At 36.7% G+C, this 11,245-nt stretch overlaps 1 protein-coding gene across 1 annotated transcript; it reads left to right on the top strand.

Moving 5' to 3' along the window:
• The first annotated feature begins 318 nt into the window (after positions 1–318).
• LOC123550355 (tripartite motif-containing protein 45-like) lies at positions 319–2,838 on the top strand. The gene has a single exon (XM_045338786.2). It carries the CDS (start codon positions 477–479, stop codon positions 1,881–1,883), a length of 1,407 nt encoding a protein of 468 aa, XP_045194721.2. The 5' UTR covers positions 319–476; the 3' UTR covers positions 1,884–2,838.
• Positions 2,839–11,245: the final 8,407 nt, after the last annotated feature.

Below are 11,245 nucleotides of genomic sequence, written 5' to 3'. Positions count from 1 at the left end.
AATAACTCATCATTTTCCCCCAAAAAAATCAGAAGAGTTAATAAAATAAAGTTGGAGAAGTTTGTGTACCTCATGCAGTACTCACGGCGAGTTCTTAACCTTCCTACGTATTTAAGCCATTGATATTAAAATGTTTATATCTGTAAAATGGGTGCATGTATGATAAATAATCTAAGCGGTGGTGCGCTTTGGCATTGAATAAGTTTAAAATATCTGGTTTAATCGAAATAGCTAAATATTCTAACCTCAATATGATATCGTGATCTAAAAATAAGTTATGATTGCTTAAAATCACATTTTTCTGAAAATATGGACAATGGCTCTTTTTGAGGACTTTTATATGAGTTAAAGTTCTATTTCCGAAAAGTAGTATAGGTATTTTATCAATCGAAATTCGAAATGCAGTTACAATTTATGAAAAAGCCAATATATATTGCGCCGATAATGCGCACTTTGAACTTGAACTACATTGTTTAATGGCGGCATCTAAGGAAGTAGTTGTAAAAGAGGAAGATTTATGTTGTTATATCTGTTTGGAATTATATGATAAACCTAGAACATTGCCGTGTTTACATTCGTTCTGTCATATTTGTTTAGTCGGGTACGCTAAACGTGCCTTTGATAAGAGAAAACAAACCATTAGCTGTCCTGTATGTAGAGCGGACACAAAACGCGTCGGCAATGTAGAAAAGTGGGTGGAGAATTTACCTATCAATTTCACCCTAGTTTCGATTTTAAGAAACAAGAAAATGAGCATGTCTAATGTAGGAAATAAATGTGACCAGTGCATTAGAGACAGAATGGTAGCATCTGCGGCCGTCTATTGTTATGAGTGTTCTGAGAAGTTATGTAAGAAATGTAAAGGAATACACAAGAAAGTAAAATTTACATCAAGTCACAGACTGTGTGATATTGAAAACAAACAAGATGATGTTGCTAAACTTGAACTTTTAAAGTCGCTCACAAGATGTCCAGAGCACCCCTCGGAAGAAGTTCGATACATCTGCAGGGATCATGACCAACTTTGTTGTAATGAATGCGCAATTGTGTCACATAGAAATTGTAATCAAATGGTCTCTATAGCCAAAGAGCAGGCTAAAACAGAAAGTGCAGTCGAAGGCACAAGTGACAGATTAACAGAGCTGACCAAATATCTGGAAAAGTTAATCGAGTACGAAGATCAACACCAGTCAAGTATTGCAGCTTGTAACGATGAATTGAAGGATAAACTCAAAGACATTAAGAAGCGGATTGATGATGCTTTCCGTGAAATGGAACAAACTATATGTGATGAATTCAAAGAAAAAAGTAGTTTGATCATAAAGGAAAGTGGGCTTCGAAAGACAGGAATTGAATCATTGAAATCCGAAGTGGAACTTTCGACGGCCAAAATGGAGACAGCGAAAGAATTCGGTCAACCTCTCCATTTGTTTCTTATACAAAGGATCTTGAGAAACGAAATAAAAAGGCACGAGGGTAAAATCACATGTCTCAATGACAAAACGAGTAAACGAATTGTTAAGGCGGTAGAACAATCAGCTTGTAATGAACTGGAACAGAAAATAGCGGACTGTCTCCGTATTTTAACGAAATGTTCAGATGCCAAAATTCCTACTTGTCAAGGAATCATGAAATTTAACTCATGGCTAGAAGCTGTCAAAAGCTCAGATAACGTTTCAAATATCCAAAAGCCGGATAATGATGAACCAAATGTGAAAACTGTGAAACAAGGTAAGGAACTAGATGCAGAGCAAGATTATGAAGAATCGAGAATGATTTTGACACAGAATTTTATGGTTCTAATGTTGAAGATCAAGAATGGCGGGTTCCCGTTAAAGTCAAAGCCTACTCAAGACGTGAAAAGAGAGAACTGCGAAAAGTAAACAGAAAACCAACAAAGAAGTTGTAATTGCAATAATTGAATTCAGTTAAATCGGAAGGGTTTGGTATCTTCAGATTGTGTTATTTCATTTTTACAAAACAAACAACATTATAAAAGAAAACTGATTTGTAATTTATACAAAATTCGGTGGTGACTGTTTTAGTCACTTCATAATACGTACGTTTTAGTACACCACTCTAAGCTCAAACTAAGTTCTACATTTTGTCTAAGAAACAATATATCACAAAAAGTGATTCGTCAATGACAAAATTCTTTGGAGTTCAAATGCGAAGGAAGCGTAGCCCGGGTGATATAATTATGAGCATCTGAGCGACAACCAATGATTATAGAAAATCACTGTTTGAGATACATCACTTCTCAATGATTATTACTATTGACGATATCCACCAAAATTTGCCTGTTTTGTGTTGGTTTCTTTTCCAGCGCGCCGCTATGGTATGGGACGCTGTGACGTACCAACTGCAGTTTTGTTGCACAATAACGCAGTTTCAGTTTTCTATGTATAAATTATCATATTGACTGGTGGGCTGGGCCTAAAGTACATATTGACCGCACCGAAAACCGTCACGTGCGAAATCGCTTAGGTACGAATACATGTGACGTCATACGTAAACAACAATGATTTGACGTCAAGACTATGCGACGTCATACACAATTTACTATGAAAAATTACCAAAGGCTGCATATATTTGTATTTAATTTTTATACTTATAATAGGCTGGATTTAATGATAAAACAATTGTTGCCTTTTAGGTTCGGTTGATATGTGGATTTATCGACCTGATAAAAGCGATATCGACCGAGGGCGAAGTCGCTTTTATTAGGTCGATAAATCCATATATCTACCTCACTAAAAGGCTATAATTGTATATATTTCTTTCTCACATATTTGTTGTGACTTTTTGTGCGAAATAAACCGACAAGAATTAATTCTACATACTAGATCTATATTTTTTTCTTACTAGATCTATCATCCCACTATATGAAACAATAACCTTTTCATAGAGACACCAAAAAGCTGCAATGCTACCCAGAATATGGTATGCTACCCCATGAGACTTAGCATTAACCTTGTCAGCTACATAACCTAGATCCTATAGATTTTTTGAGCTACCAGTTGAAATACGAACACCTCAATCAATTAGTTGACCTCCTATCACTTGACAATAGAGAAACAAGCGATATACTATTCTATTCAATAACCTAGTCCAAGGGACATATGTAGAACCATCTCCTGGTAATTCGCAAGTCCTTTATATCAGTAGGCCAATTATAAGTGGAAATAACTGCCCCCCGCCCACAAAACAAGAGCTGTCCATAAGACTGCCAATGCTCGACTATTCGAATTGTTGACCCAGAAGCAGAAATATTACCCTAAATGTTAAAGTATCTGTTGAGTTTCAATCCAGTATCTGCATCAATTTTGGAGATAGTAACTTGCATGCAAAACGTTAACCAGAAGTTGGTAAGTTCAAAAGGGTTATGGGACTTGATCCTGTGAAGTTTAAGTTGGTCATTGATCTAAAAAAAAAAAAAAATAAGTTTCGAAGCTATATGCCTTTAAATAATAGATTTACGTACTTGCATGCAAAACTTTAAACACTTTGAAACATCAACGCTATGGTGAGTAAATAGCTCGGCCTATTCTTCGAATAGTCGAGCTAAAATATCAGTAGCTTAGCAGATGAATATATTATCTTATTCCATCATATATCAAAGATACCACACACTTTAAACAAGATAGAAAACTACTCTGATTTACCAAAATTCTTTTTAGCCTGCCTGAGCACGAAATGCTCGTGGTGAGCTCTTGTGATCATGCTGTGTCTGTCCTTCGTTATTCATTTCTTTAAACAACATCTCCAAAACTGCTGATTGAATTTTGATGAAACTCAGCCAGAGCGTGTAGTCATGTCAAGCATTTCAACGAACGTAATCAATATATTACTATATATAAGTAAACTTCTTCAGCAAGGCTACCGTTATTACAAATTGCGTAAATATTTTGCTAAATTTTACTATCGTAATTCTGATTTAGTTTTAAAATTCAATAGTAATTTAAAGACACTTCTGCGAGAAGGTATTTCTAAACCCGTTTTTTCATGGGGATGTGGTTTACAAACTTCGTAAGATCTTGGGTCTTGGTAATTTTCCAAATGTATTTGGTAAAATTATAAAACGTTTTATTAAACGAGGTTACGACCCAACTGTTTTGAGACATACCGCATGTTTAGTGTTCAACCCGTTTACAGTTGGACACTACGCTTTCCTCTTTGATTGTGTCTGACGGAAGAGGGGGAGGACTCTATGATAAGCAGTTTTTAAATCCTGCCAGGACTGAACTGTTTTGATATCTGTCTTCTGGCCTGTTTCGTCGGGCCCTTAAGGGTGTTTCTCTTGTTGCTCTGTCTTCTGAAAAGGCATTGAGTACATACGTTTTTGGTTCTAAAGGTTTGCTTTTTATATATTTATACACGAGCATTTTTGTGTTTTACATGCCATGCCTTTTTGTTTCCATTACGTGTGTTAGAGATTCACCTGGAGGGGATTACTTTTATTTACACTGTCCCGTGTCTTTGGAACATGGTGGGGGTAAGAGTGAGGTTGGGTGCGCACTATAAACCGGTTTAAGCTCCCCAGTGGTGTTTTTGCCACTGACCGTTCCAAGGCGGTGTCCCTTTGTTTGTTCGTTTTGTCCTAATGTGTTGGCTTTGTGTGTGCGCGTGTATGTGTGTGTGTGTGTTTGTGGTGTATTGGCCTTGTGCGTGTCCGCGTGTATGTGTGTGTGTGTGCGGGTGGTGTGCGCGTCTGCGTGCTGTGGGTTTCGTTTTAGGGAGGCTGCGTTTTTGGTGCGTGGCATTCCCTGTTTGATATTTGTCTTTGTTTTTTTTTTGGATGTTCCTCTACCAGTGGTTCAAATAGCTGCCTGAGCTAAAAATTGAAAAAATCTTCAAACAACCTCTCCTAAACCGCTGGTACAATTTTAAATTATTTCGCACAAATGGTCCCTTATGTAACCCTCTACAAAGATTGTTCAAATTATTCTTTGTTCATGGCCGCCAGGGGACATGGCCAATTTTCCCTGTTTGTATAGACGAGTCAAAAAGCACGAACCTGAAACGCAAAAGAGAATTCCATTAATCCACCAGCACCGCACTCTCCTCCTAGTTGGGATCAATATTTCAGGATAGAATGGGAATGCTCAGCCATTTCACTTATATTCTGACTACTAGTACATGTTTCCATCAAAGTCTTGATTTTCCCCAATTATGCAGTTAAATAAACCTATTATACAGGCCTTTAAATGATAGCTATACCACTTGCAGGGTATGATGAAAATAAAGTTTTTCTAAATGTTGTTTTTTTGTAAAAAGGCAATTCTGGGCTAAAATAAAGGTTGAATTTCGAACATTTTCCGAGTTTTTTTTAACAATCCGACCCTTTGGTCTTCAACACCATACAGACTTGTTTATAGAAAGTAAACTGGTAAGTATAAACACTTGCTTTCAACCATAACCCTATCAAAGGTATATCAATACAATTGAAATGTAATATATCTATGTTACCTGCAACAAAGGATGATAAGATAGTTATGCATCTAACAGTCCTTAAATATTCTTTGATTTTCTCATATATCTAGATATGACTTTCTATGTCCCATACTTTGATGCACATATATAGGTGACAGAGACTTTTCTCTTTCCATCAGTAGCTTTCATTGTGAAATTTTGTGGGTTTTAACTTTTTAAAAGTAAATGTCTTGGTTTTTTCACCAATCTCACTATTGAAAATGTCACAATTTCCCCAAAGCATCTCTTAACTTGATCTTTACTTATATTTTTCTTTTCAAACTGCTCATCACCGATGAATTAAAGCTAAACCCGAACCTGTCTGTAGTAATTATACATACATTTTCAAAGGACAGAGGTAAACAAGATGACTATGATGAACCTAGACCGCTCACCTGAGGCTCAAACAGTTATATTAGAAATATACATGCCAAATAACTGTGAGAACAGGCACACGTATACTAAAGTGTGTTAAAATGATTAAAAAGGTCATCAAAGGACCATTTGTGTGAAATTATTTTAAAGCGATTTTGGAGATTTTGTGTAAAGATTTTTATATTTTAGATCTGAAATCCGTGTTTTTAACAAATCAAAACAAGAAATATCGGTAAAACCGATGGATGCTCCCCGAAATTTGCATATTAAAAGAACAAAAGTGGAATTTACTGACTGGGCACATATAAGGGCAATATCTCACTGTAAACTCATTCCAAAGGATAATGAAAAAATAGCACACTTCCTCTTGAGAGTGAAGCGTCCTATGATTTTTTGCTGAATTCCAGGCAGTGGTTGTTGAGAAATATTCCCGACTATGATGACGCTATAGTTTACTAATTTTGAATAATCAAAGGGCAATAAATCAGTGAAAATCATCCAAAAATTTGCGCATCTCCTCTTGTTAGTAGGTTATATTCTACCAATTCAGTCCCTTCTTTATTTCATATAAACAATGAAATATTCAGACCTCATTTTCACTACTTTAGAGCATTTCAATGATACGAAAACCATACATGTACATTTAGTATGACATGTCTTGTTATCAAAAATAGAAAAATATTGACATCTTATGTTACAAAAAAAATCTGTTCTGAGAAACATCACCCTCTAAAAATGCTCCAATGAAAATAGCCGTTTCGCAATTACGCGTATGTAGACATTTTCTCAAAGAATAAATCTTATACCTGGAAATTCACAATGAAAATGGTCTAGACCTTTTCTCAATGCAGTAAGCAATAAAACTAAGCCAAAACTATAACTCATATGACTCATTATACCAGATTTCATCAACAGCATGGAACTACATTGTGGACTACTTCAAATTAATACTGAGTAGTCACTTCCTGTTTGGTGTAATCAGTACTAATAAAGCTTCCTATAAAGTATGGCTTAAGTCCAACCAGTGGTCGCTGAGAAATATTCCGGACAAGAATTGTACTATAGTATACTACTGCTAAATAATCAAAGGGCAATAACTCGATGAAAAATCATCTGATCGGAACATGAAGATAATAACGTTTCCTCCTCTTGTGTCGGTGTCACTATTATAAAATCCCAATAGCTGTGATTGAAAAGCGCTTCAATGCTAATGTAAAGAACAACTCACATTATCAACAACTAAATACTTTGGTCATGTGAGTGCGCTAAAATTTATTTGCAAAAACAAACACATCTTGACATTGAGTAGTAGTCAGTATTTGGGACAAAAGTATTTGGCTAATCTGAGAATGCTACATGGGTACTATGTGTCAGGAACATTACCTAATCAATTCAATTCAATGTACACTGCTGCAGGTATAGGATGTCTTGGAGACAATTACATTCATGAAGTTTTTTTCTAATTACAGCAAAGTAGTCAGCGAAATGACTGAAGAATCATGTGATCTTACAATACAGTCAGAAATACAAACAAATCCCGGAGAAGGATATATTGACATTTTGCCTGATGCCAGGCATCGCACCCAGAAGAATTCATACCACACAGATGTTGTGCGTACAGGAGCAAATACACGTAAGTACTTAAAACTGTATATGTAACCAAAAAGGACTCACCATCTTCTCAAAAACATGAACTGATCGGAACCAAAAACCTGTATGACTATTTTGATAACTACATGTACGAAGATAAAAATATTCAAGTAAGACTATATATGTACACTGTCATGACAAAAATGCGAGTGTTAACAAATTTGTCAAAACAGAACGCACTGGAACCATATCAACAAACGACACCTGGCACGGAACAAAAGAAAACCTCACAAAAGAAGTAACACTGTCTGTTCAGGGCCGAAGTATAAACTAGAGCACCGCCTTGGGGGTGCTGACCGGCATCTGATTTTTTTTTTTGCGTAATAGAAAAAATGTCCTACCCATGATTTTCTTATTCCAAAAAGGGCCATAATCCTTGCAAAAAATAGGATGGAGTTATGTTTCTTGATGTACATAGTCAGCTTATGATGGTGAACAACTGTTGCAAGTTTCAAAGCAATAGCTTGAATAGTTTAGGAGAAAAGCTGACCTAAACATAAAACTTAACCAATAAATCTGATATTTTCTAAGTCCACCAGGGGCCATTAGTCTTGCAAAAAGCAGGACAGAGTTATGTTTCTTGCTGTACATTGTCAGCTTATGATGGTGAACAAGTGTTGCAAGTTTTAAAGCAATAGCTTTGATAGTTTATGAGAAAAGCTGACTTAAACATATTACTCAACCAAGAAAACTGATTTTCTAAGTCCAAAAGGGGCAATAATTCTTGAAAAAAGCAGGATGGAGTTATGTTTCTTGATGTACAGGGTCAGCTTATGATGGTGAACAAGTGTTGCAAGTTTCAAAGCAATAGCTTTGATAGTTTAAGAAAAAAGTTGACCTAAACATAAAACAACCAAGAAATCTGATATTTTCTAAGTCCAAAAGGGGTCATAAATCTTGCAAAAAGCAGGATGGAGTTATGTTTCTTGATGTACAGGGTCAGCTTACGATGGTGAACAACTGTTGCAAGTTTCAAAGCAATAGCTTTGATAGTTTAGGAGAAAAGTTGACCTAAACATAAAACTTAACCAAGAAATCTGATATTTTCTAAGTACAAAAGGGGCCATAAATCTTGCAAAAAGCAGGATGGAGTTATGTTTCTTGCTGTACAGGGTCAGCTTATGATGGTGAACAAGTGTTCCAAGTTTCAAAGCAATAGCTTTGATAGTTTAGGAGAAAAGCTGACCTAAACATAAAACTTAACCAGGCAACGCCGACGCCGACGTCGACGCCGACGCCGACACCAACGCCGACGCCGACACCGATCAAGTGATTACAACTCATCATTTTTTTTCCAAAAATCAGATGAGCTAAAAAGGGTCCACTTGGCACCACAAGTTATCAGACAAAGCAGCCAGCATTAAAACGCATGTCTATTGGGCTATGAAAAACTGTGATGGTAAAGAAGACAAGCTACGATCCAGCGTACTCAACATTGTTGAGAATTATAAAGGCAACCATGAGAAGTGTCATGAAACTTCAAGGTGCAAGACAGATGTAAACAAGAGCTCGTCGAACACGAAATGTCCCCCTTGATGCATTCAGTAATTGCACAAGGAACAGAAATTATATGCTCAGTGTAAACAAAAGTTCTACCATTCTGGTTTAATCTGACCTTGACCTTTAACCTATTAACCTAACAAAAGATTACAGATTGATCTTGGTGCCATCCACTGAGCCATTTTTGAATGTTCCAAATTTCAAGACTAGCTCAAGGTCAAAATCAAGGTCAAATTTCATTTAGGTATAAAACAATGTGTATGTGGTCCAAAACTGAAAGCGGTGGCTTGAGAAACGTGAAAGCAGGTCACTAGATCAATTTCAAGGTAAAGTTCATTTTGGTAGACAGAACTATGCATGTGCTCCAAATTTGGAGGCTTAAGCTTGAGAAATGTGAAAGTAGGTAATAGATAAAAATCTATGTAAAATTTCAATTCAGAACACAAAAATGTGCATGCGGTCCAAATTTGAAGCCTGTACCTTCAAAAATGTGAAAGTAAATCACTAGGTCAATCTCAAGATCAAAGTTCATTTCGGTACACAAAACTATGCATGTGGTTCAAATTTGAAGACTGTAGCTTGAAAAATGTGAAAGTAGGTCACTAGGTCAAAATCAAGGTCAAATTCCATTTCGGAACACAAAACTATGCAAGTGGTCCAAATTTGAAGCCTGTACCTTCAGAAATGTGAAAGTAGGTCACTAGGTCAATCTCAAGATCAAAGTTCATTTCAGTACACAAAACTATGCTTGTGGTTCAAATTTGAAGGCTGTAGCTTGAGAAATGTGAAAGTAGGTCACTAGGTCAAAATCAAGGTCAAATTCCATTTCGGAACACAAAACTATGCAAGTGGTCCAAATCTGAAGCCTGTATCTTCAGAAATGTGAAAGTAGGTCACTAGGTCAATCTCAAGATCAAAGTTCATTTCAGTACACAAAACTATGCTTGTGGTTCAAATTTGAAGGCTGTAGCTTGAGAAATGTGAAAGTAGGTCACTAGGTCAAAATCAAGGTCAAATTTTATTTTGGAACAAAAAACTATGCATGTGGTCCAAATTTGAAGCCTGTACCTTCAAAAATGTAAAAGTAGGTCACTAGGTCAATAACAAGGTCAAAGTTTTTTTTCAGTACACAAACCTATGCATGTGATCCAAATTTGAAGGTTGTAGGTACAGAAATGTGAAAGTAGGTCACTAGGTCAAGATCAAGGTCAACTCATGTCAAGGTTCATCTTGCCACTCAAAACTATACATGTGGTCCAAATTTGAATGATGTAAGTTATGGACATGAAGATTCTAAGTTTTTCCCTGTATAAGTCTATATGAACCATATGACCTCTGGGGCGGGACCTTTTTTGACCCAAGAGGGATAACTTGAACAAACTTGGTAGAGAACCACTAAATGATGCTACATTACAAATTACCAAAGCCATAGTCTTTGTGGTTTGGACAAGAAGATTTTCAAAGTTTTTCCCTATATAAAATATATGTAAACCATGTGACCCCCAGGGCGGAGCCATATTTGACCCTAGGGGAATAATTTGAACAATCTTAGTATAGGACCACTAGATGATGGCATATACAAAATATCAAAGCCCTAGGCCCTGTGGTTTTGGACAAGAGGTTTTTCAAAGTTTTTTCCTATATAAGTCTATACAAACCATGTGACCCTAGGGGTGGGGCCATATTTGACCCCAGGGAAATAATCTCAACAATTTTGGAAGAGGACCACTAGATTTTGCTACATACCAAATATCAAAGCCCTAGGCACTATGGTTTTGGACAAGAAGATCAGAAACCATTTAACTGTTCCTGGCCAATGTAACCTTGACCTTTGACCTAATGACCTCAAAATCAATAAGGGTCATCTGCTGGTCATGGTCAACCTATCAATTTTCCTGACACTAGGCCCAAGCGTTTTTGAGTTATTGCCTGGAAACCATTTTACTGTTCCTGGTCACTGTGACCTTGACCTGTGACATACTGACCTCAAAATCAATAGGGGTCATCTGCTGGTCATGACCAACCTCCCTATCAACTTTCGTGACCCTAGGCCTAAGCGTTCTTGAGTTATCATCCGGAAACCGTTTTACTGTTCAGGGTCACTGTGACCTTGACCTTTAACATACTGACCTCAAAATCAATAGGGGTCATCTGCTGGTCATTACCATCCTCCCTATCAACTTTCATGATCCTAGGTCCAAGTGTTCCGTTTTACTGTTCAGGGTCACTGTGACCTTGACCTTTAACA

The sequence above is a fragment of the Mercenaria mercenaria genome, chromosome 6 (assembly GCF_021730395.1).
Source record: "Mercenaria mercenaria strain notata chromosome 6, MADL_Memer_1, whole genome shotgun sequence".
NCBI lineage: Eukaryota > Metazoa > Mollusca > Bivalvia > Venerida > Veneridae > Mercenaria > Mercenaria mercenaria.
Note: the sequence above shows the minus strand (reverse complement) of the source record. Positions and strands in the feature narration are given on the sequence as shown.

Coding starts and splice junctions, on each gene's coding strand:
- LOC123550355 (XM_045338786.2), top strand. CDS start 477: ATGGCGGCATCTAAGGAAGTAGTTGTAAAAGAGGAAGATTTATGTTGT.